General features: G+C 42.7%; 1 protein-coding gene across 6 annotated transcripts in view; it reads right to left on the bottom strand.

The window, feature by feature from the left end:
• SLC4A2 (solute carrier family 4 member 2) overlaps positions 1-27,812 on the bottom strand; it is a 245,456-nt gene that overhangs the window by 122,551 nt on the left and 95,093 nt on the right. Inside the window, exon 1 of one of the 6 annotated variants that reach the window (XM_063452943.1) lies at positions 18,215-18,288. The exons of the other annotated variants lie outside the window; for them this stretch is intronic. Within the exon in view, the coding sequence (XP_063309013.1) occupies positions 18,215-18,223 (9 nt within the window). The 5' untranslated portion in view covers positions 18,224-18,288. Of the gene's footprint in view, positions 1-18,214; positions 18,289-27,812 lie in introns of those variants that run through there. 6 annotated transcript variants of the gene reach the window in all.

Genomic DNA, 27,812 nt, shown 5'->3' with positions numbered 1-27,812 from the left:
ACAGGGATTAATGGATGTTATAGGGATAACAGGAGGGATTAATGGAGGTTATAGGGATAACAGGAGGGATTAATGGAGGTTATAGGGATAACAGGAGGGATTAATGGAGTTTATAGGGATAACAGGAGGGCTTAATGGAGGTTATAGGGATAACGGGAGGGCTTAATGGAGGTTATAGGGATAACAGGAGGGATTAATGGAGGTTATAGGGATAACAGGAGGGATTAATGGAGTTTATAGGGATAACAAGAGGGCTTAATGGAGGTTATAGGGATAACGGGAGGGATTAATGGAGGTTATAGGGATAACAGGAGGGATTAATGGAGGTTATAGGGATAACAGGAGGGATTAATGGAGGTTATAGGGATAACAGGAGGGATTAATGGAGGTTATAGGGATAACAGGAGGGATTAATGGAGGTTATAGGGATAATAGGAGGGATTAATGGAGGTTATATGGATAACAGGGGGGGTTAATGGAGGTTATAGGGATAACAGGAGGGATTAATGGAGGTTATAGGGATAACGGGGATTACTGGAGGTTATAGGGATCACAGGAGGGATTAATGGAGGTTATATGGATAACAGGGGGGATTAATGGAGGTTATAGGGATAACAGGAGGGGTTAATGGAGGTTATAGGGATAACAGGAGGGATTAATGGAGGTTATAGGGATAACAGGAGGGATTAATGGAGGTTATAGGGATAACAGGAGGGGTTAATGGAGGTTATAAGAATAACAGGAGGGATTAATGGAGGTTATAGGGATAACAGGAGGGGTTAATGGAGGTTATAGGGATAACAGGAGGGATTAATGGAGGTTATAGGGATAACAGGAGGGGTTAATGGAGGTTATAGGGATAACAGGAGGGATTAATGGAGGTTATAGGGATAACAGGAGGGATTAATGGAGTTTATAGGGATAACAGGAGGGCTTAATGGAGGTTATAGGGATAACGGGGATTACTGGTGGTTATAGGGATCACAGGAGGGATTAATGGAGGTTATATGGATAACAGGGGGGATTAATGGAGGTTATAGGGATAACAGGAGGGATTACTGGAGGTTATAGGGATAACAGGAGGGATTAATGGAGGTTATAGGGATAACATGAGGGATTAATGGAGGTTATAGGGATAACAGGAGGGATTAATGGAGGTTATAGGGATAACATGAGGGATTAATGGAGGTTATAGGGATATCAGGAGGGATTAATGGAGGTTATAAGAATAACAGGAGGGATTAATGGAGGTTATAGGGATAACATGAGGGATTAATGGAGGTTATAGGGATAACAGGAGGGATTAATGGAGGTTATAAGAATAACAGGAGGGATTAATGGAGATTATAGGGATAACAGGAGGGATTAATGGAGGTTATAGGGATAACAGGAGGGGTTAATGGAGGTTATAGGGATAACAGGAGGGATTAATGGAGGTTATAGGGATAACAGGGGGGATTAATGGAGGTTATAAGAATAACAGGAGGGATTAATGGAGGTTATAAGAATAACAGGAGGGATTAATGGAGGTTATAGGGATACTGGAGGTTATAGGGATACTGGAGGTTATAGGGATCACAGGAGGGATTAATGGAGGTTATATGGATAACGGGGATTACTGGAGGTTATAGGGATGACAGGAGCTATTAATGGAGGTTATAGGGATAACAGGGGGGATTAATTGAGGTTATACGGATAACAGGAGGGATTAATGGAGGTTGTAGGGATAACGGGGATTACTGGAGGTTATAGGGATCTCAGAAGGGATTAATGGAGGTTATATGGATAACGGGGATTACTGGAGGTTATAGGGATAACAGGGGGGATTAATGGAGGTTATAAGAATAACAGGAGGGATTAATGGAGGTTATAAGAATAACAGGAGGGATTAATGGAGGTTATAGGGATACTGGAGGTTATAGGGATCACAGGAGGGATTAATGGAGGTTATATGGATAACGGGGATTACTGGAGGTTATAGGGATGACAGGAGCTATTAATGGAGGTTATAGGGATAACAGGAGGGATTAATGGAGGTTATAGGGATAACGGGAGGGATTGATGGAGGTTATAGGGATCACAGGAGGGATTAATGGAGGTTATAGGGATACCAGGAGGGATTAATGGAGGTTATAGGGATAACAGGGATTAATGAATGTTATAGGGATAACAGGAGGGATTAATGGAGGTTATAGGGATAACAGGAGGGATTAATGGAGGTTATTGGGATAACAGGAGGGATTAATGGAGGTTATAGGCATAACGGGAGGGATTAATGGAGGTCATGGGGATCACAGGAGGGATTAATGGAGGTTATAGGGATAACGGGTATTAATGGAGGTTATAGGGATAACAGGAGGGATTAATGGAGGTTATAGGGATGACAGGAGGGATTAATGGAGGTTATAGGGATAACAGGAGGGATTAATGGAGGTTATAGGGATAACGGGAGGGATTGATGGAGGTTATAGGGATCACAGGAGGGATTAATGGAGGTTATAGGGATACCAGGAGGGATTAATGGAGGTTATAGGGATAACAGGGATTAATGGAGGTTATAGGGATAACGGGGATTAATGGAGGTTATAGGGATGACAGGAGGGATTAATGGAGGTTAAAGGGATAACAGGAGGGATTAATGGAGGTTATAGGGATAACAGGAGGGATTAATGGAGGTTATAGGGATAACAGGGATTAATGGATGTTATAGGGATAACAGGAGGGATTAATGGAGGTTATAGGGATAACAGGAGGGATTAATGGAGGTTATAGGGATAACAGGAGGGATTAATGGAGTTTATAGGGATAACAGGAGGGCTTAATGGAGGTTATAGGGATAACGGGAGGGCTTAATGGAGGTTATAGGGATAACAGGAGGGATTAATGGAGGTTATAGGGATAACAGGAGGGATTAATGGAGTTTATAGGGATAACAAGAGGGCTTAATGGAGGTTATAGGGATAACGGGAGGGATTAATGGAGGTTATAGGGATAACAGGAGGGATTAATGGAGGTTATAAGAATAACAGGAGGGATTAATGGAGGTTATAGGGATAACAGGAGGGATTAATGGAGGTTATAGGGATAACAGGAGGGATTAATGGAGGTTATAGGCATAACGGGAGGGATTAATGGAGGTCATGGGGATCACAGGAGGGATTAATGGAGGTTATAGGGATAACGGGTATTAATGGAGGTTATAGGGATAACAGGAGGGATTAATGGAGGTTATAGGGATGACAGGAGGGATTAATGGAGGTTATAGGGATAACAGGAGGGATTAATGGAGGTTATAGGGATAACGGGAGGGATTGATGGAGGTTATAGGGATCACAGGAGGGATTAATGGAGGTTATAGGGATACCAGGAGGGATTAATGGAGGTTATAGGGATAACAGGGATTAATGGAGGTTATAGGGATAACGGGGATTAATGGAGGTTATAGGGATGACAGGAGGGATTAATGGAGGTTATAGGGATAACAGGAGGGATTAATGGAGGTTATAGGGATAACAGGAGGGATTAATGGAGGTTATAGGGATAACAGGGATTAATGGATGTTATAGGGATAACAGGAGGGATTAATGGAGGTTATAGGGATAACAGGAGGGATTAATGGAGGTTATAGGGATAACAGGAGGGATTAATGGAGTTTATAGGGATAACAGGAGGGCTTAATGGAGGTTATAGGGATAACGGGAGGGCTTAATGGAGGTTATAGGGATAACAGGAGGGATTAATGGAGGTTATAGGGATAACAGGAGGGATTAATGGAGTTTATAGGGATAACAAGAGGGCTTAATGGAGGTTATAGGGATAACGGGAGGGATTAATGGAGGTTATAGGGATAACAGGAGGGATTAATGGAGGTTATAAGAATAACAGGAGGGATTAATGGAGGTTATAGGGATAACAGGAGGGATTAATGGAGGTTATAGGGATAACAGGAGGGATTAATGGAGGTTATAGGGATACTGGAGGTTATAGGGATCACAGGAGGGATTAATGGAGGTTATATGGATAACGGGGATTACTGGAGGTTATAGGGATGACAGGAGCTATTAATGGAGGTTATAGGGATAACAGGAGGGATTAATGGAGGTTATAGGGATAACGGGAGGGATTGATGGAGGTTATAGGGATCACAGGAGGGATTAATGGAGGTTATAGGGATACCAGGAGGGATTAATGGAGGTTATAGGGATAACAGGGATTAATGAATGTTATAGGGATAACAGGAGGGATTAATGGAGGTTATAGGGATAACAGGAGGGATTAATGGAGGTTATAGGGATAACAGGAGGGATTAATGGAGGTTATAGGCATAACGGGAGGGATTAATGGAGGTCATGGGGATCACAGGAGGGATTAATGGAGGTTATAGGGATAACGGGTATTAATGGAGGTTATAGGGATAACAGGAGGGATTAATGGAGGTTATAGGGATGACAGGAGGGATTAATGGAGGTTATAGGGATAACAGGAGGGATTAATGGAGGTTATAGGGATAACGGGAGGGATTGATGGAGGTTATAGGGATCACAGGAGGGATTAATGGAGGTTATAGGGATACCAGGAGGGATTAATGGAGGTTATAGGGATAACAGGGATTAATGGAGGTTATAGGGATAACGGGGATTAATGGAGGTTATAGGGATGACAGGAGGGATTAATGGAGGTTATAGGGATAACAGGAGGGATTAATGGAGGTTATAGGGATAACAGGAGGGATTAATGGAGGTTATAGGGATAACAGGGATTAATGGATGTTATAGGGATAACAGGAGGGATTAATGGAGGTTATAGGGATAACAGGAGGGATTAATGGAGGTTATAGGGATAACAGGAGGGATTAATGGAGTTTATAGGGATAACAGGAGGGCTTAATGGAGGTTATAGGGATACTGGGAGGGCTTAATGGAGGTTATAGGGATAACAGGAGGGATTAATGGAGGTTATAGGGATAACAGGAGGGATTAATGGAGTTTATAGGGATAACAGGAGGGCTTAATGGAGGTTATAGGGATAACGGGAGGGCTTAATGGAGGTTATAGGGATAACAGGAGGGATTAATGGAGGTTATAGGGATAACAGGAGGGATTAATGGAGTTTATAGGGATAACAAGAGGGCTTAATGGAGGTTATAGGGATAACGGGAGGGATTAATGGAGGTTATAGGGATAACAGGAGGGATTAATGGAGGTTATAAGAATAACAGGAGGGATTAATGGAGGTTATAGGGATAACAGGAGGGATTAATGGAGGTTATAGGGATAACAGGAGGGATTAATGGAGGTTATAGGGATAACAGGAGGGATTAATGGAGGTTATAGGGATAACAGGGATTAATGAATGTTATAGGGATAACAGGAGGGATTAATGGAGGTTATAGGGATAACAGGAGGGATTAATGGAGGTTATAGGGATAACAGGAGGGATTAATGGAGGTTATAGGCATAACGGGAGGGATTAATGGAGGTCATGGGGATCACAGGAGGGATTAATGGAGGTTATAGGGATAACGGGTATTAATGGAGGTTATAGGGATAACAGGAGGGATTAATGGAGGTTATAGGGATGACAGGAGGGATTAATGGTGGTTATAGGGATAACAGGAGGGATTAATGGAGGTTATAGGGATAACGGGAGGGATTGATGGAGGTTATAGGGATCACAGGAGGGATTAATGGAGGTTATAGGGATACCAGGAGGGATTAATGGAGGTTATAGGGATAACAGGGATTAATGGAGGTTATAGGGATAACGGGGATTAATGGAGGTTATAGGGATGACAGGAGGGATTAATGGAGGTTATAGGGATAACAGGAGGGATTAATGGAGGTTATAGGGATAACAGGGATTAATGGATGTTATAGGGATAACAGGAGGGATTAATGGAGGTTATAGGGATAACAGGAGGGATTAATGGAGGTTATAGGGATAACAGGAGGGATTAATGGAGTTTATAGGGATAACAGGAGGGCTTAATGGAGGTTATAGGGATAACGGGAGGGCTTAATGGAGGTTATAGGGATAACAGGAGGGATTAATGGAGGTTATAGGGATAACAGGAGGGATTAATGGAGTTTATAGGGATAACAAGAGGGCTTAATGGAGGTTATAGGGATAACGGGAGGGATTAATGGAGGTTATAGGGATAACAGGAGGGATTAATGGAGGTTATAAGAATAACAGGAGGGATTAATGGAGGTTATAGGGATAACAGGAGGGATTAATGGAGGTTATAGGGATAACAGGAGGGATTAATGGAGGTTATAGGGATACTGGAGGTTATAGGGATCACAGGAGGGATTAATGGAGGTTATATGGATAACGGGGATTACTGGAGGTTATAGGGATGACAGGAGCTATTAATGGAGGTTATAGGGATAACAGGAGGGATTAATGGAGGTTATAGGGATAACGGGAGGGATTGATGGAGGTTATAGGGATCACAGGAGGGATTAATGGAGGTTATAGGGATACCAGGAGGGATTAATGGAGGTTATAGGGATAACAGGGATTAATGAATGTTATAGGAATAACAGGAGGGATTAATGGAGGTTATAGGGATAACAGGAGGGATTAATGGAGGTTATAGGGATAACAGGAGGGATTAATGGAGGTTATAGGCATAACGGGAGGGATTAATGGAGGTCATGGGGATCACAGGAGGGATTAATGGAGGTTATAGGGATAACGGGTATTAATGGAGGTTATAGGGATAACAGGAGGGATTAATGGAGGTTATAGGGATGACAGGAGGGATTAATGGAGGTTATAGGGATAACAGGAGGGATTAATGGAGGTTATAGGGATAACGGGAGGGATTGATGGAGGTTATAGGGATCACAGGAGGGATTAATGGAGGTTATAGGGATACCAGGAGGGATTAATGGAGGTTATAGGGATAACAGGGATTAATGGAGGTTATAGGGATAACGGGGATTAATGGAGGTTATAGGGATGACAGGAGGGATTAATGGAGGTTATAGGGATAACAGGAGGGATTAATGGAGGTTATAGGGATAACAGGAGGGATTAATGGAGGTTATAGGGATAACAGGGATTAATGGATGTTATAGGGATAACAGGAGGGATTAATGGAGGTTATAGGGATAACAGGAGGGATTAATGGAGGTTATAGGGATAACAGGAGGGATTAATGGAGTTTATAGGGATAACAGGAGGGCTTAATGGAGGTTATAGGGATAACGGGAGGGCTTAATGGAGGTTATAGGGATAACAGGAGGGATTAATGGAGGTTATAGGGATAACAGGAGGGATTAATGGAGTTTATAGGGATAACAGGAGGGCTTAATGGAGGTTATAGGGATAACGGGAGGGCTTAATGGAGGTTATAGGGATAACAGGAGGGATTAATGGAGGTTATAGGGATAACAGGAGGGATTAATGGAGTTTATAGGGATAACAAGAGGGCTTAATGGAGGTTATAGGGATAACGGGAGGGATTAATGGAGGTTATAGGGATAACAGGAGGGATTAATGGAGGTTATAAGAATAACAGGAGGGATTAATGGAGGTTATAGGGATAACAGGAGGGATTAATGGAGGTTATAGGGATAACAGGAGGGATTAATGGAGGTTATAGGGATAACAGGAGGGATTAATGGAGGTTATAGGGATAACAGGGATTAATGAATGTTATAGGGATAACAGGAGGGATTAATGGAGGTTATAGGGATAACAGGAGGGATTAATGGAGGTTATAGGGATAACGGGAGGGATTGATGGAGGTTATAGGGATCACAGGAGGGATTAATGGAGGTTATAGGGATACCAGGAGGGATTAATGGAGGTTATAGGGATAACAGGGATTAATGGAGGTTATAGGGATAACGGGGATTAATGGAGGTTATAGGGATGACAGGAGGGATTAATGGAGGTTATAGGGATAACAGGAGGGATTAATGGAGGTTATAGGGATAACAGGAGGGATTAATGGAGGTTATAGGGATAACAGGGATTAATGGATGTTATAGGGATAACAGGAGGGATTAATGGAGGTTATAGGGATAACAGGAGGGATTAATGGAGGTTATAGGGATAACAGGAGGGATTAATGGAGTTTATAGGGATAACAGGAGGGCTTAATGGAGGTTATAGGGATAACGGGAGGGCTTAATGGAGGTTATAGGGATAACAGGAGGGATTAATGGAGGTTATAGGGATAACAGGAGGGATTAATGGAGTTTATAGGGATAACAAGAGGGCTTAATGGAGGTTATAGGGATAACGGGAGGGATTAATGGAGGTTATAGGGATAACAGGAGGGATTAATGGAGGTTATAAGAATAACAGGAGGGATTAATGGAGGTTATAGGGATAACAGGAGGGATTAATGGAGGTTATAGGGATAACAGGAGGGATTAATGGAGGTTATAGGGATAACAGGAGGGATTAATGGAGGTTATAGGGATAATAGGAGGAATTAATGGAGGTTATAGGGATAACGGGGATTACTGGTGGTTATAGGGATCACAGGAGGGATTAATGGAGGTTATATGGATAACAGGGGGGATTAATGGAGGTTATAGGGATAATAGGAGGGATTAATGGAGGTTATATGGATAACAGGGGGGGTTAATGGAGGTTATAGGGATAACAGGAGGGATTAATGGAGGTTATAGGGATAACGGGGATTACTGGAGGTTATAGGGATCACAGGAGGGATTAATGGAGGTTATATGGATAACAGGGGGGATTAATGGAGGTTATAGGGATAACAGGAGGGGTTAATGGAGGTTATAGGGATAACAGGAGGGATTAATGGAGGTTATAGGGATAACAGGAGGGATTAATGGAGGTTATAGGGATAACAGGAGGGGTTAATGGAGGTTATAAGAATAACAGGAGGGATTAATGGAGGTTATAGGGATAACAGGAGGGGTTAATGGAGGTTATAGGGATAACAGGAGGGATTAATGGAGGTTATAGGGATAACAGGAGGGGTTAATGGAGGTTATAGGGATAACAGGAGGGATTAATGGAGGTTATAGGGATAACAGGAGGGATTAATGGAGTTTATAGGGATAACAGGAGGGCTTAATGGAGGTTATAGGGATAACGGGGATTACTGGTGGTTATAGGGATCACAGGAGGGATTAATGGAGGTTATATGGATAACAGGGGGGATTAATGGAGGTTATAGGGATAACAGGAGGGATTACTGGAGGTTATAGGGATAACAGGAGGGATTAATGGAGGTTATAGGGATAACATGAGGGATTAATGGAGGTTATAGGGATAACAGGAGGGATTAATGGAGGTTATAGGGATAACATGAGGGATTAATGGAGGTTATAGGGATATCAGGAGGGATTAATGGAGGTTATAAGAATAACAGGAGGGATTAATGGAGGTTATAGGGATAACATGAGGGATTAATGGAGGTTATAGGGATAACAGGAGGGATTAATGGAGGTTATAAGAATAACAGGAGGGATTAATGGAGATTATAGGGATAACAGGAGGGATTAATGGAGGTTATAGGGATAACAGGAGGGGTTAATGGAGGTTATAGGGATAACAGGAGGGATTAATGGAGGTTATAGGGATAACAGGGGGGATTAATGGAGGTTATAAGAATAACAGGAGGGATTAATGGAGGTTATAAGAATAACAGGAGGGATTAATGGAGGTTATAGGGATACTGGAGGTTATAGGGATACTGGAGGTTATAGGGATCACAGGAGGGATTAATGGAGGTTATATGGATAACGGGGATTACTGGAGGTTATAGGGATGACAGGAGCTATTAATGGAGGTTATAGGGATAACAGGGGGGATTAATTGAGGTTATACGGATAACAGGAGGGATTAATGGAGGTTGTAGGGATAACGGGGATTACTGGAGGTTATAGGGATCTCAGAAGGGATTAATGGAGGTTATATGGATAACGGGGATTACTGGAGGTTATAGGGATAACAGGGGGGATTAATGGAGGTTATAAGAATAACAGGAGGGATTAATGGAGGTTATAAGAATAACAGGAGGGATTAATGGAGGTTATAGGGATACTGGAGGTTATAGGGATCACAGGAGGGATTAATGGAGGTTATATGGATAACGGGGATTACTGGAGGTTATAGGGATGACAGGAGCTATTAATGGAGGTTATAGGGATAACAGGAGGGATTAATGGAGGTTATAGGGATAACGGGAGGGATTGATGGAGGTTATAGGGATCACAGGAGGGATTAATGGAGGTTATAGGGATACCAGGAGGGATTAATGGAGGTTATAGGGATAACAGGGATTAATGAATGTTATAGGGATAACAGGAGGGATTAATGGAGGTTATAGGGATAACAGGAGGGATTAATGGAGGTTATTGGGATAACAGGAGGGATTAATGGAGGTTATAGGCATAACGGGAGGGATTAATGGAGGTCATGGGGATCACAGGAGGGATTAATGGAGGTTATAGGGATAACGGGTATTAATGGAGGTTATAGGGATAACAGGAGGGATTAATGGAGGTTATAGGGATGACAGGAGGGATTAATGGAGGTTATAGGGATAACAGGAGGGATTAATGGAGGTTATAGGGATAACGGGAGGGATTGATGGAGGTTATAGGGATCACAGGAGGGATTAATGGAGGTTATAGGGATACCAGGAGGGATTAATGGAGGTTATAGGGATAACAGGGATTAATGGAGGTTATAGGGATAACGGGGATTAATGGAGGTTATAGGGATGACAGGAGGGATTAATGGAGGTTAAAGGGATAACAGGAGGGATTAATGGAGGTTATAGGGATAACAGGAGGGATTAATGGAGGTTATAGGGATAACAGGGATTAATGGATGTTATAGGGATAACAGGAGGGATTAATGGAGGTTATAGGGATAACAGGAGGGATTAATGGAGGTTATAGGGATAACAGGAGGGATTAATGGAGTTTATAGGGATAACAGGAGGGCTTAATGGAGGTTATAGGGATAACGGGAGGGCTTAATGGAGGTTATAGGGATAACAGGAGGGATTAATGGAGGTTATAGGGATAACAGGAGGGATTAATGGAGTTTATAGGGATAACAAGAGGGCTTAATGGAGGTTATAGGGATAACGGGAGGGATTAATGGAGGTTATAGGGATAACAGGAGGGATTAATGGAGGTTATAAGAATAACAGGAGGGATTAATGGAGGTTATAGGGATAACAGGAGGGATTAATGGAGGTTATAGGGATAACAGGAGGGATTAATGGAGGTTATAGGGATAACATGAGGGATTAATGGAGGTTATAAGGATAACAGGGATTAATGAATGTTATAGGGATAACAGGAGGGATTAATGGAGGTTATAGGGATAACAGGAGGGATTAATGGAGGTTATAGGGATAACAGGAGGGATTAATGGAGGTTATAGGCATAACGGGAGGGATTAATGGAGGTCATGGGGATCACAGGAGGGATTAATGGAGGTTATAGGGATAACGGGTATTAATGGAGGTTATAGGGATAACAGGAGGGATTAATGGAGGTTATAGGGATGACAGGAGGGATTAATGGAGGTTATAGGGATAACAGGAGGGATTAATGGAGGTTATAGGGATAACGGGAGGGATTGATGGAGGTTATAGGGATCACAGGAGGGATTAATGGAGGTTATAGGGATACCAGGAGGGATTAATGGAGGTTATAGGGATAACAGGGATTAATGGAGGTTATAGGGATAACGGGGATTAATGGAGGTTATAGGGATGACAGGAGGGATTAATGGAGGTTATAGGGATAACAGGAGGGATTAATGGAGGTTATAGGGATAACAGGAGGGATTAATGGAGGTTATAGGGATAACAGGGATTAATGGATGTTATAGGGATAACAGGAGGGATTAATGGAGGTTATAGGGATAACAGGAGGGATTAATGGAGGTTATAGGGATAACAGGAGGGATTAATGGAGTTTATAGGGATAACAGGAGGGCTTAATGGAGGTTATAGGGATAACGGGAGGGCTTAATGGAGGTTATAGGGATAACAGGAGGGATTAATGGAGGTTATAGGGATAACAGGAGGGATTAATGGAGTTTATAGGGATAACAAGAGGGCTTAATGGAGGTTATAGGGATAACGGGAGGGATTAATGGAGGTTATAGGGATAACAGGAGGGATTAATGGAGGTTATAAGAATAACAGGAGGGATTAATGGAGGTTATAGGGATAACAGGAGGGATTAATGGAGGTTATAGGGATAACAGGAGGGATTAATGGAGGTTATAGGGATACTGGAGGTTATAGGGATCACAGGAGGGATTAATGGAGGTTATATGGATAACGGGGATTACTGGAGGTTATAGGGATGACAGGAGCTATTAATGGAGGTTATAGGGATAACAGGAGGGATTAATGGAGGTTATAGGGATAACGGGAGGGATTGATGGAGGTTATAGGGATCACAGGAGGGATTAATGGAGGTTATAGGGATACCAGGAGGGATTAATGGAGGTTATAGGGATAACAGGGATTAATGAATGTTATAGGGATAACAGGAGGGATTAATGGAGGTTATAGGGATAACAGGAGGGATTAATGGAGGTTATAGGGATAACAGGAGGGATTAATGGAGGTTATAGGCATAACGGGAGGGATTAATGGAGGTCATGGGGATCACAGGAGGGATTAATGGAGGTTATAGGGATAACGGGTATTAATGGAGGTTATAGGGATAACAGGAGGGATTAATGGAGGTTATAGGGATGACAGGAGGGATTAATGGAGGTTATAGGGATAACAGGAGGGATTAATGGAGGTTATAGGGATAACGGGAGGGATTGATGGAGGTTATAGGGATCACAGGAGGGATTAATGGAGGTTATAGGGATACCAGGAGGGATTAATGGAGGTTATAGGGATAACAGGGATTAATGGAGGTTATAGGGATAACGGGGATTAATGGAGGTTATAGGGATGACAGGAGGGATTAATGGAGGTTATAGGGATAACAGGAGGGATTAATGGAGGTTATAGGGATAACAGGAGGGATTAATGGAGGTTATAGGGATAACAGGGATTAATGGATGTTATAGGGATAACAGGAGGGATTAATGGAGGTTATAGGGATAACAGGAGGGATTAATGGAGGTTATAGGGATAACAGGAGGGATTAATGGAGTTTATAGGGATAACAGGAGGGCTTAATGGAGGTTATAGGGATACTGGGAGGGCTTAATGGAGGTTATAGGGATAACAGGAGGGATTAATGGAGGTTATAGGGATAACAGGAGGGATTAATGGAGTTTATAGGGATAACAGGAGGGCTTAATGGAGGTTATAGGGATAACGGGAGGGCTTAATGGAGGTTATAGGGATAACAGGAGGGATTAATGGAGGTTATAGGGATAACAGGAGGGATTAATGGAGTTTATAGGGATAACAAGAGGGCTTAATGGAGGTTATAGGGATAACGGGAGGGATTAATGGAGGTTATAGGGATAACAGGAGGGATTAATGGAGGTTATAAGAATAACAGGAGGGATTAATGGAGGTTATAGGGATAACAGGAGGGATTAATGGAGGTTATAGGGATAACAGGAGGGATTAATGGAGGTTATAGGGATAACAGGAGGGATTAATGGAGGTTATAGGGATAACAGGGATTAATGAATGTTATAGGGATAACAGGAGGGATTAATGGAGGTTATAGGGATAACAGGAGGGATTAATGGAGGTTATAGGGATAACAGGAGGGATTAATGGAGGTTATAGGCATAACGGGAGGGATTAATGGAGGTCATGGGGATCACAGGAGGGATTAATGGAGGTTATAGGGATAACGGGTATTAATGGAGGTTATAGGGATAACAGGAGGGATTAATGGAGGTTATAGGGATGACAGGAGGGATTAATGGTGGTTATAGGGATAACAGGAGGGATTAATGGAGGTTATAGGGATAACGGGAGGGATTGATGGAGGTTATAGGGATCACAGGAGGGATTAATGGAGGTTATAGGGATACCAGGAGGGATTAATGGAGGTTATAGGGATAACAGGGATTAATGGAGGTTATAGGGATAACGGGGATTAATGGAGGTTATAGGGATGACAGGAGGGATTAATGGAGGTTATAGGGATAACAGGAGGGATTAATGGAGGTTATAGGGATAACAGGGATTAATGGATGTTATAGGGATAACAGGAGGGATTAATGGAGGTTATAGGGATAACAGGAGGGATTAATGGAGGTTATAGGGATAACAGGAGGGATTAATGGAGTTTATAGGGATAACAGGAGGGCTTAATGGAGGTTATAGGGATAACGGGAGGGCTTAATGGAGGTTATAGGGATAACAGGAGGGATTAATGGAGGTTATAGGGATAACAGGAGGGATTAATGGAGTTTATAGGGATAACAAGAGGGCTTAATGGAGGTTATAGGGATAACGGGAGGGATTAATGGAGGTTATAGGGATAACAGGAGGGATTAATGGAGGTTATAAGAATAACAGGAGGGATTAATGGAGGTTATAGGGATAACAGGAGGGATTAATGGAGGTTATAGGGATAACAGGAGGGATTAATGGAGGTTATAGGGATACTGGAGGTTATAGGGATCACAGGAGGGATTAATGGAGGTTATATGGATAACGGGGATTACTGGAGGTTATAGGGATGACAGGAGCTATTAATGGAGGTTATAGGGATAACAGGAGGGATTAATGGAGGTTATAGGGATAACGGGAGGGATTGATGGAGGTTATAGGGATCACAGGAGGGATTAATGGAGGTTATAGGGATACCAGGAGGGATTAATGGAGGTTATAGGGATAACAGGGATTAATGAATGTTATAGGAATAACAGGAGGGATTAATGGAGGTTATAGGGATAACAGGAGGGATTAATGGAGGTTATAGGGATAACAGGAGGGATTAATGGAGGTTATAGGCATAACGGGAGGGATTAATGGAGGTCATGGGGATCACAGGAGGGATTAATGGAGGTTATAGGGATAACGGGTATTAATGGAGGTTATAGGGATAACAGGAGGGATTAATGGAGGTTATAGGGATGACAGGAGGGATTAATGGAGGTTATAGGGATAACAGGAGGGATTAATGGAGGTTATAGGGATAACGGGAGGGATTGATGGAGGTTATAGGGATCACAGGAGGGATTAATGGAGGTTATAGGGATACCAGGAGGGATTAATGGAGGTTATAGGGATAACAGGGATTAATGGAGGTTATAGGGATAACGGGGATTAATGGAGGTTATAGGGATGACAGGAGGGATTAATGGAGGTTATAGGGATAACAGGAGGGATTAATGGAGGTTATAGGGATAACAGGAGGGATTAATGGAGGTTATAGGGATAACAGGGATTAATGGATGTTATAGGGATAACAGGAGGGATTAATGGAGGTTATAGGGATAACAGGAGGGATTAATGGAGGTTATAGGGATAACAGGAGGGATTAATGGAGTTTATAGGGATAACAGGAGGGCTTAATGGAGGTTATAGGGATAACGGGAGGGCTTAATGGAGGTTATAGGGATAACAGGAGGGATTAATGGAGGTTATAGGGATAACAGGAGGGATTAATGGAGTTTATAGGGATAACAAGAGGGCTTAATGGAGGTTATAGGGATAACGGGAGGGATTAATGGAGGTTATAGGGATAACAGGAGGGATTAATGGAGGTTATAAGAATAACAGGAGGGATTAATGGAGGTTATAGGGATAACAGGAGGGATTAATGGAGGTTATAGGGATAACAGGAGGGATTAATGGAGGTTATAGGGATAACAGGAGGGATTAATGGAGGTTATAGGGATAATAGGAGGAATTAATGGAGGTTATAGGGATAACGGGGATTACTGGTGGTTATAGGGATCACAGGAGGGATTAATGGAGGTTATATGGATAACAGGGGGGATTAATGGAGGTTATAGGGATAATAGGAGGGATTAATGGAGGTTATATGGATAACAGGGGGGGTTAATGGAGGTTATAGGGATAACAGGAGGGATTAATGGAGGTTATAGGGATAACGGGGATTACTGGAGGTTATAGGGATCACAGGAGGGATTAATGGAGGTTATATGGATAACAGGGGGGATTAATGGAGGTTATAGGGATAACAGGAGGGGTTAATGGAGGTTATAGGGATAACAGGAGGGATTAATGGAGGTTATAGGGATAACAGGAGGGATTAATGGAGGTTATAGGGATAACAGGAGGGGTTAATGGAGGTTATAAGAATAACAGGAGGGATTAATGGAGGTTATAGGGATAACAGGAGGGGTTAATGGAGGTTATAGGGATAACAGATTAATGGAGGTTATAGGGATAACAGGAGGGGTTAATGGAGGTTATAGGGATAACAGGAGGGATTAATGGAGGTTATAGGGATAACAGGAGGGATTAATGGAGTTTATAGGGATAACAGGAGGGCTTAATGGAGGTTATAGGGATAACGGGGATTACTGGTGGTTATAGGGATCACAGGAGGGATTAATGGAGGTTATATGGATAACAGGGGGGATTAATGGAGGTTATAGGGATAACAGGAGGGATTACTGGAGGTTATAGGGATAACAGGAGGGATTAATGGAGGTTATAGGGATAACATGAGGGATTAATGGAGGTTATAGGGATAACAGGAGGGATTAATGGAGGTTATAGGGATAACATGAGGGATTAATGGAGGTTATAGGGATATCAGGAGGGATTAATGGAGGTTATAAGAATAACAGGAGGGATTAATGGAGGTTATAGGGATAACATGAGGGATTAATGGAGGTTATAGGGATAACAGGAGGGATTAATGGAGGTTATAAGAATAACAGGAGGGATTAATGGAGATTATAGGGATAACAGGAGGGATTAATGGAGGTTATAGGGATAACAGGAGGGGTTAATGGAGGTTATAGGGATAACAGGAGGGATTAATGGAGGTTATAGGGATAACAGGGGGGATTAATGGAGGTTATAAGAATAACAGGAGGGATTAATGGAGGTTATAAGAATAACAGGAGGGATTAATGGAGGTTATAGGGATACTGGAGGTTATAGGGATACTGGAGGTTATAGGGATCACAGGAGGGATTAATGGAGGTTATATGGATAACGGGGATTACTGGAGGTTATAGGGATGACAGGAGCTATTAATGGAGGTTATAGGCATAACAGGGGGGATTAATTGAGGTTATACGGATAACAGGAGGGATTAATGGAGGTTATAGGGATAACAGGAGGGATTAATGGAGGTTATAGGGATAACAGGAGGGATTAATGGAGGTTATAGGGATAATAGGAGGAATTAATGGAGGTTATAGGGATAACAGGAGGGATTAATGGAGGTTATAGGGATAACAGGAGGGATTAATGGAGGTTATAGGGATAACAGGAGGGATTAATGGAGGTTATAGGGATAACAGGAGGGATTAATGGAGGTTATAGGGATAACAGGAGGGATTAATGCAAATTATAGTGATTACATGAAATTAAGGCCCTGATTTTATATTTTTGGATAAAGTTATAAAATCATGTAAAATTGAAATTGTAAAACATATTTCAATATTGATACTTGAAATTGATATTTTGATACTTATTGATATATATATATATTTATATATTATGTGGTATTTTAATATTTTGATATATTGCTTTTTTGTTATATGATTGATATATTTTTTATATTTTTTTATATTTTGATATTTTTGAAAAAATTATTTAAAAAATGTTTTATTGATTCTATCAAAAAATATTAAATGGAGGCCTAAACTAGATTAAAGGGGCTATATAAAAGAGTAGTAGAGATTCAAGAGATTAGGATGATGTTAATGGGGCGAGATAGAGAGGTATTAAAAGAATACATTGAGAATAAAACATGACAGGAAGCAAATAATGAATGTTGTTAAACTGAGAGTGACAATAAAGGCCAATTAAAGGTAAATGCAGGGATTTGGATAATATTTGGCTAAAACCTCAAATAAATGATTTAGATTAAATTAACAAATTACTAATAGCCATAAACCATCAGGTTACAACTGACGTTGCTCCTAATTTGTTAGACACTTACCAGGAATAAGCAATCAGGATAATTTTTGGGGGGAAAAAATCAGGAGAACTTTATAAATAAGATATTGGAGGATGACCATGGAAAGGTGAATGGGCACAGACATAACATGGGAATGACAGGAAGCGAGCTTTGGCTATCAAGTGGTTTATGCCACTTACCTCTTCCATATCTCAAACACGACTGGGAATGCAATGGTGTGAAAGTCAGTTACAGGTACAGGGGATATGTCTGAGATTGACGAGGCTAGCTTGGAGGGAGGGCATACAAGTACAAGGCAGTTTGACATTGTACATCAAGGAGACAATTCTCCTCCCAGGTACTTATCAGCTGCTCTGATAGCAACATACAACACAAGGGCAATGGGACATTAAGACATCAAAATCTCGAACACTTCAAATATTTACAAAATCTGGCAGTCACGTGTGTCATTGGAAAAACTAGAATGTGTCTAATATGTATAGTTCCACATTAGGAAAAGCCTCTGAAGTCTCCAATCTATAAGAATATGACCAGGGTCATGTTCTCAGACAACAACAACAAAAGTGTCTACATAAGGCATGAGATAGAATGGACAAGGAACAGGGAAAATGACAGAGGAAATGGCCAAAACTGTCAATTCTCATATTTACTATTAAAAATAAAAACCACCAAAAAATCTAAAAACCCCACCATGAAAAAAGAAGAGATCCATCCTTCAAAGGCTTTGCACCGACTGCTATTTCGAGACAGGAAAAGCCTTTCCACGCTATGGCATTTAATACGGAGCGCTCTAATTGGCTGGCTTGGAAATCAATTAGAGTGCTCTGATAGAGCGTGAGAGATGAGTCTGTCTCATTGGTTTGCAAACCAGCCAATCAGAGCGCTCTGTGTCAAATTTCAATGCAGTTGAAAGCCTTTTTCGACTTTGAAATGGCAGTCGGCATGACAACCTTAAAAGGTAAAGATGGATTTGGTTTAATGTTGCGTAGTTTTTATTTATTTTTGTCCCCCTGGTAACTAACAGGACACCTCCTCATGGGGTCTTGTGAATGACTTCATGGAAGTTAGGGTAACCAAGGTTACTTGTGGATTACTTCCTGGAAGTTAGGGTAACCAAGGTTACTTGTGGATTACTTCCTGGAAGTTAGGATAACCAAGGTTACTTGTGGATTACTTCCTGGAAGTTAGGGTAACCAAGGTTACTTGTGGATTACTTCCTGGAAGTTAGGGTAACCAAGGTTACTTGTGAATTACTTCCTGGAGGTTAGGGTTACTGTTACGGTTGCCTCCAGGCTTGCTGAAAGTTGGACCTCTTGGTTATCCCGGTTCCCGAACTCGGAGAGACGAACGCTGCTGCAATCGGCAAAACCTGTAAGTGTCGAATATCCCACTAGCTATAGTAGAGCTAGGATTCACTGGTCTCTAAAACACAAGTCAAGGCTGCGAGTTGAGGCAATTTATACAGTTATCAGGTCCAGGGACAACCCCCTCTGGACCTGATGGGATACTGGACAATGCAATGTCTCAACCAATGGCATTACAGTGTATCTTTTAAAAATGTTCCCGCCTAGCTTAGAGATAATAGGTTTCAACGGTTACACTAACCTAATTATCTCCAAGCGCATAGAAATAGTATTTTTACATTTTATACCCACATGAAAATAAAATAAAAATACATAACTTTTAGGTTTTAATACGAACATAGCCCATTCAACCAGTCTCAGGATAGCTCAGATCTGAGCGCACAAAATATACGAATTGCGCTCAGATCTCACGAACTGTATATAAAAGTCACGAAATACAAAGTCTGTTCGTAGGGTTCAGCATGAACGAATGGGACAACCGATACCTTGGCGGAGTTTGTGCAAATCTTTGGCTGATTCTAGTTCCAGGAGCTTGGGGCTTAGCTGGGGCATTCAACAACAAAAGATGGCCGCTGCCATTTGTATAACAGGGTATAAAAAGTATCCAGATAGAAATAACAAGTAAAAGTATCAAATAGCAAAAAGGGTAAAGAAAGCGATAGTCTTGCAGCATACAGAGGGGCTTTCATAACAGTAACCAAGGTTACTTGTGAATTACTTCCTGGAGGTTAGGGTCAGGGCCGCCATCAGGGGGTGACAACCATCAGGGGGTGACTGCTCTGGCAGTCCCGGGCCCCACTTTCTTTCTCTGCACACATAGATAGCGAATATCGCTATGTGTGCAGCTGCGGGCCCCCGGCTCCCTGTTACCGCAGAGGGGGCCCAGCACACAGCTTCGCCTCTTCTCTCTTCTAATAACTCTCGCAAGACCCGGTTACCATGGCAAAGCACCGCGGGTCCCACAAGAGTTATTAGAAGAGAGGAGAGAGGAGAAGCTGTGTGCTGGGCCCCCTCTGCGGTAACAGGGAGCCGGGGGCCCCCCATACCACCGGACCACCAGGGATCATGGAATCTCCCCCCTCCCTGGACACAGGTAAGCAGGGAGGGGGGAGAAACAATTAATTTAATGAAAAATTAAAAAACTAATGGGAAAATGCCCCTTCCTCCCCTCCCCCCCAGATAGCACATTTACACACACACTGCATACACTAACACACACACTGCAAACACTAACACAAACTGCATAGACTAACACAACACACACACACTGCATACACTAACACACACACTGCATACACTAACACAACACACACTGCATACACTAACACACACACTGCATACACTAACACACACACTGCATACACTAACGCAACACACTGCATACACTAACACACACACTGCATAGACTAACACAACACACACACACACACTGCATACACTAATACAACACACACACTGCATACACTAACACAAACACACTGCATACACTAACACACACACTGCATACACTAATACAACACACACACTGCATACACTAACACAAACACACTGCATACACTAACACAAACACACTGCATACACTAACACAACACACACACACTGCATACACTAACACAACACACTGCATACACTAACACAACACACTGCATACACTAACACACACACTGCATACACTAACACACACACTGCATACACTAACACACACACTGCATACACTAACACAACACACTGCAGACACTAACACAACACACTGCACACACTAACACACACACTGCATACACTAACACACACACTGCATACACTAACACAACACACACACTGCATACACTAACACACACACTGCATACACTAACACAACACACTGCACACACTAACACACACACTGCATACACTAACACACACACTGCATACACTAACACACCACACACACTGCATACACAACACACACACTGCATACACTAACACAACACACACACTGCATACACTAACACACACTGCATACACTACACACTAACACACTCACTGCATCTACTACACCGACACACACTCTGCATCCGCTACACACTAACACACTCTGAGCATTCACAACACATTAACACATTCTGCATTCACTACACTAACACACACACTGCATCTGCTGCACACTAACACACACTCTGCATTCACTACACATTTAACACACTCTGCATTCACTGCACTAACACACACACTACATTCATTACACTGACACACTCTGCATTCACTACACACTAACACACACTCTGCATTTATTACACACACTCTGCACTAAACTAAACTATGCACACACTCTGGATTCACTATACTGACACACACTCTGCATTAACTGTACACACAGCATCCACTACACAAACATCCTGTATTCACAGTACACACACTACATCCACCACAAATTGAACACTGCACTGCATCCACTAAACACATTTAATCTATTACATACAAACACTACATCCACTACACACATTCTAATTCACTTCCACCATACACACCACATTCAGTCCTGCATCATTGTCAGCGGACTAGGTAGGGCGTGGGAGGGCCCGAGAGGGGGGGGGGGGGGGGCAGGGGGGGGCACAAAGCTTGTGCTTTGTCAGGGGCCCCAAAATTTCTGATGGCCAAGGTTACTTGTGAATTACTTCCTGGAAGTTAGGGTAACTGCAGTTATGTTTGTCCCAGAATACCAACTCTGAACTTCAACACTCTTCTACCTCCTTGTGCTCAACCTCCAAATCCCACTCGTCTGAAACAAGATTTCCCAGTTCTGGAATGCCCTTCATCCAGGCAGGTATCAGCCCTTCTGCCCGCTACCATTCTTGTCTTTACAAGACAACATAGCTGTCACAATGACCCAACTCTTCACCAACATGTCCTCACACTCTGTAGCAGATCCCAACTGCCATTGAGCAAGGCAGCCAGAAAGCAAGTCCTTAAATCCTGTCCCAGGACTCCCTGAAAGGAACAAACAAGACACACAGCTACAAAACAATTTACTCCTCTAAATCTTTATTTCCAATCCAGGACTAGCCTCTAGTTGTTAACAACAAAACAAGTACCTTATGGGGACACATTCAATATAATGGCCAAAATATTATCCTATGGGAAACATACTGGCTACAAATAACAAAATAAAATATAACTGTGTCAGAACCAGTCTGTTCGTTTTTAATAAAAGCAGGCTTTACATTTGCTGCCACAGTTCTCATTATAGGCTAGAATATAAAGCAGCATTCCTGGGCCACAACACAAAGCCATTGTGTCGGGAATATCTCAGCAGACAACGGCACTGCTGACAGATCAAAGACGCAAGACCTTGAATCTTCTCTCAGCTAAGAGCATCCTGGACAGCACCAATGAACAACTATTCTACTCCTCTGGACATCCTCTATTTGGCAATGTCATCAGACAGCCTCTAGCTATGTGTTAGAAATCCTGGCCATTTTGTATCTTGTTTAATCCTAAACTGGGTACACTCCAACTACAGCAGGTACTCCTTTTCAGCTACTCCTGTGTTTCTGCTGCAGTATCCTAAATGGCACCTCATAAGGAGTAGGGGTATCTTCTGTGACACCAATAGGCACACCCACAATCCTCTCATTGGAAGCATAAACCAATGAGGGGGTTGAACCCTCAATGACTGTGGCAAAACCAGCAACTTATTTGTATAAGAGACTGAGTTGGTTTGACTATTTGAGGGTCCCGAACAGAATAGGGATATATTGTTCATCAGTCGAACCAACCACCGAATGGGGAGACCACCCAAGGGAGTCGTGTGCCTCCAATTGACTATATTAACAACAGAAAAAGGCAAGGTTCTAAATGGTCGGATGGGTCATCTTTACTAACGAATGCACAGCGGTGTTTGTTCGTCGAGTGCGTGGAACTATACTCACACACACGACCGTGCAAACACTGCTGAATTCCATCCTGTTCGTACGTTCATTTCCTTTCGTCTAGAAAGAGCGGCATTTGACTGAACGGAATGAATAAACACCCGGCATACGACTACCCACTTCATGAACATTTGTATTCGTTAGTTTAATTGTGAAAACTCCCGAAAGAAGACCGGTCAAAGCATACAACCACATGGAACTGTTTTGGGGCTTCTCCTGGTGGTTGACTGGTCTAAACGTCACTCGAATGGTGTTCCTGTTCTACCAAACGTATCTGATCGGTATTTTGACAGATTGGGCGCTCAGTTCCCTGCTATTCGTTGAAGTGTCTAATATTATAGGAGTTATGATGTTTTAAAATATTGTTTAATTTTCTGTACTCGGGAGATAATCTAATTACGCAATTATCTTCCAAGTACAGAAAAGGAGTCTGGGAAATGTGTCTTTGTTCCCTGTGCCCACCAAGGTCCACCAGGGGAAAACCCCTGGAATGTAATTAAGGAACCCCCTTGCATGAGAAATTGTATAAAAGCCAGCTGTGGCTCAATAAAAACCAGTTGACTCCCAAAGCTGTGTATCGTCCATATGTTGGGGAATTGGGATGGGATTGTCGCGCTATATACTGCTACTCGCTACAATGACACTCAATGACACAGTCTTCACAAAATAACTTCAACTAGCCCAGCTCTTTACCAACAGATCTCCACTGTCAGAAAGCAGGTCCTCACATTCCACAACTGGGTACCCTGAAAGCACCAAACAAAAACATGACATTCTAAAAAGAACGAAACCACTACGCAGTGTCTGGGCTGATGCAGTCTGAGTCCATAAGAGGGCCACAATCTCTGGGCAGGAGGCTAGCTCTCAAATCCCTCCACTAGCCATCTAGTCTAGCCATAGAGCTGTCACACCAGACTTTTCTTTATATATTTTAAAGCACGTGGAGGAATGCAGCCACAATACCTTTCAATACTACAGGCTGTGGATATGCAATGTATCAATTTGAAAGGTGGGTTAAATATATTATAAACGTGGGTGAGCTATAAATAAGGGCACGCTGTAGTCCAAGGAGAGGGAGATACCAAGAACCTAGTAATTAATTCCAAAGATCTACCTCCTTCTGCTAAATGTGTGGGAGAACGGTTATTGTAAGAATTATATGGCATAAACTGCAGTGATCCAGATACCAACAAGCCATTGTTTTACAACCATGTCTATATTAAGAATTTGATTTTTTTTAGAAGTGTTTCAGTTATACTGTTTAATTTTTCCTGAAAGGCTGTACAGCCTAGGTCCTTCTCTTATAGGGTCTGAAAACCAATATGGTACGATAAGTGGAGAGTGGAGGAAGGTGCCATAAAGTAGAGGAGGATCTGTCCTCAGAGCTGGAAAAGCTGAAAGGGATATGAGAATGCCTCTAGGTCCTTTCACCAGGCGTGTGGATAGGAATGTAATCAGGTGTGGATGGCAGATCTTTACATTTTTGTGCTGACCATAGAAGTAAAAAATGAAGGGTGATCTTAAGTAAATCTTGTTTGGGAGGGTCATGAGAAATGCAAGTAAAGAATTCAGCTACACAGAATGTATTTTGCCTAACCAGGAGGTCCTCTCTAATCTGGAGGCAATGAAGTCCTAATCAGGATAGGTATGAGCGCACACAGTAAACGCATGTCTTACAGAATAAAAATACTGTTATTCATTGTGGTGGAGCTCCCATACTCCAACTGAGTACCTCCACCAGGTCAGCTGCTCTGGAGAGCTTCAGACCCAGTTGCCAAAGCTTGACTGGGGTCTCTGAGGACCTCTTCCATCAGGCCAGGCTGCAGCTCTCTCCTTCCAGGCAGGTATTGTCTTGCCTCTTCTGTTCCTCCTTTAGGCAGGCATCAACACCTTTACCTACACTGTCTGCAACTACTGCCTTTATAAACGCACTTTGGCTCTGAGACCCAGCTCTTTCTTAACTTGATCAGAATCAGGGACCAAAGAAGCCAGTTAACAGGTTCAAAAATTTTGTTACAGGGATCATTGAACAAACCAAACAGGACACACAGTTCCCAATGGAACTAATACACAATGCTTTATTTTCACAGGGATTCAGAAACATACAGGCACTCATAATAATACAATATAGGTGGAGAAGACATATGTCCATTGTCTGCATAAACCAAATCTGAGCAAACCTTGCAATTCAGGTAGTGTAACCAACAGGTGGCGCTGGGCAGGGCCCACAGCCAGATAGGCGATAACACAAGGCATTCCCCAAACAACATTAAAAGACAGAACCACAATATCTAAACATGGCTTTGCAGTCCTGAGAGTCTCTTAGCACATACTAAGACCAAGGAGGAAAGTAATCCAAATGGTCCCTTTGTACCTTTCTTTTATATGACATTACCTTACTGGCTTTCACAGTCCTCACCGTGACATCCAGACATGGTCGCCCCAGAAGTGCCCTTAGGGGATTTGAACTGTAGCCATCATGTGTCCTGATCCTTCTGTCTTGCCTCTGAACCACACTTCAGCTTGATGTTCAACCTTGCCTTGTTTACAGCAATAGGGGGCTGGACTTTATCTGTGGCTGTACCTGTCTATCAAAGACCACCTGAGGCAGATAGATCATTATCCAAGGCATATAACACTGCCTCTATGTGAGGGCAGTGTCAGTTCGTTGTATCTTGTTTCCTGTTTCCTAAGACTGACTTGGCTTGTGACCCTTTCTTCTTGGATGATCCGTTATTGCCTGTTCGCTGCCTGCTCTGACTTTTGGAATCGTGCCTGGCTACTTTTCTGGATTTGCCCTTGTCTGTACCACGTATTGGAAACACCTTTCATGCACAGCCCTCACAGTCCTGGTGGTTTCTAACCTTATCACCTTGGGCTGTGTATATCTGCAAGGGTGAGCAGAAATCTCTTCCTACCGGACTCCCAACTTAGGTAAGCCGTGACGTAACAAACTGACCATCATGGAGTCTGCAGAGATGTGCCAACTGCTTACAAAGCAAGAATTCAGCCTGGCACAGACTGTTTCTGAGCTGCAGTGGGAAGTTAGGATTCTCAAAGGCACAGTACGCTCAGCCCGCTACTCATTGTTATGCCTGAGAGATTTGATGGTAGCCGTGCATCCTTCCTTACTTTAAGGTGGATTGCGAGTTGTTATTTGCCTTCAAGCCTCGGACATATGCCACCGACTTCATCATGGTCCGACCGGTCATCAACCTGCTGTCTGGACGGATCAAAACATGGGCACATCAGATGTTGCAGGCTAAGAGTCCTGTCCTTGACAGTTGGGGATCCTTCATGACTGCGATGGAAGCACAGTGCAAGACCTCTAGTAAAACCACTGCACCAAGGCCAGTCCCACGTACCAGAGGATTCCATATTCCCAGAAACAGGGAGACAAAGTACCAACGTCAAACCTCCCATTGCCTCCTTCCTAGGAAGACTCCAGAGGTATCTAATGTTCCTCTTGACTTCGAGGAACCTATGGAAATAGGACTCGTCCGGATCAAAGTGACTCATGAAGAAAGAGACCGGAGGAGAAGCCATGGCCTTTGTTTTTACTGTGGAGAAATGGGTCACTTCATATCTCATTGCCCTGTTCGCCCACCTAGGCCTCCAGCTCTCTGATTGACTACCACCTTTCTTCGCCCTGTGTACGCTGCATGCCAGCCTAAAAAGTTTCAAAGAAGCCGTCATTCCTGCCCATGCTTGACCTCCCTGAGAAACTCTCCATCTCCTGCTCCAAATAAGTCTGCACCTTCTCCTGAAGACACATCTGTTAAAGCTTGTACCATCACCACTTCCTCTCTGATCAAAGGAGATCTACCTGTGGATTGTACCTATGCCTCAAATGGTACCAAAGTCTGCATATCAGATCTGGAAATGTTCGAAAAGGCATTGAAAGCCGCGAACTCCACTCTTGGTGACGTACCTAAGGCAAAAAGTTCAGAGGATATGCCTTCTGGAATCAAGGTACTTACCACCTGCACCCATCAAAGATCTTGGCCTCTCTCCAGTGGTACCTGTTAAGGGACTTTGATTACAAGGACTGAGTGATGGTGAAACAGACAATGAGGTGTGCTGCTATGAAGAGCCTGTACACGCCCAAAGAACATTCTTAAAGGCAGGGTACTGTCATGGTTTTCACTGTAACATCCAGACGCAGTTGCCCCTGAAGTGCCCAACTGGGGATTTGAACTGTGGCCCTCATGTGTTCTGTTCCTGCATGTTCTGTTCCTGCATGTTTCAGCTTGATGTTAAACCTTGCCTTGTTTACAACACTAGGGGGCTGGACTCTATCTGTGGCTCCACCTGTCTATCAAAGACCACCTGAGGCAGATGGATTATTATCCATATATAATACTGCCTCTCCCTGAGGACAGTGTCAGTTTGTTGTATCCTGGCTTGTGACCCTTTCTTCTTGGATTATCCGTTATTGCCTGTTTGCTGCCTGCCCTGACTTTTGGTACCGTGTCTGACTACTCTTCTGGATTTGCCCTTGTCTG

The sequence above is a fragment of the Pelobates fuscus genome, chromosome 4 (assembly GCF_036172605.1).
Source record: "Pelobates fuscus isolate aPelFus1 chromosome 4, aPelFus1.pri, whole genome shotgun sequence".
Classification (NCBI taxonomy): Eukaryota; Metazoa; Chordata; class Amphibia; order Anura; family Pelobatidae; genus Pelobates; species Pelobates fuscus.
This window is presented reverse-complemented; position numbering and strand designations above follow the sequence as displayed.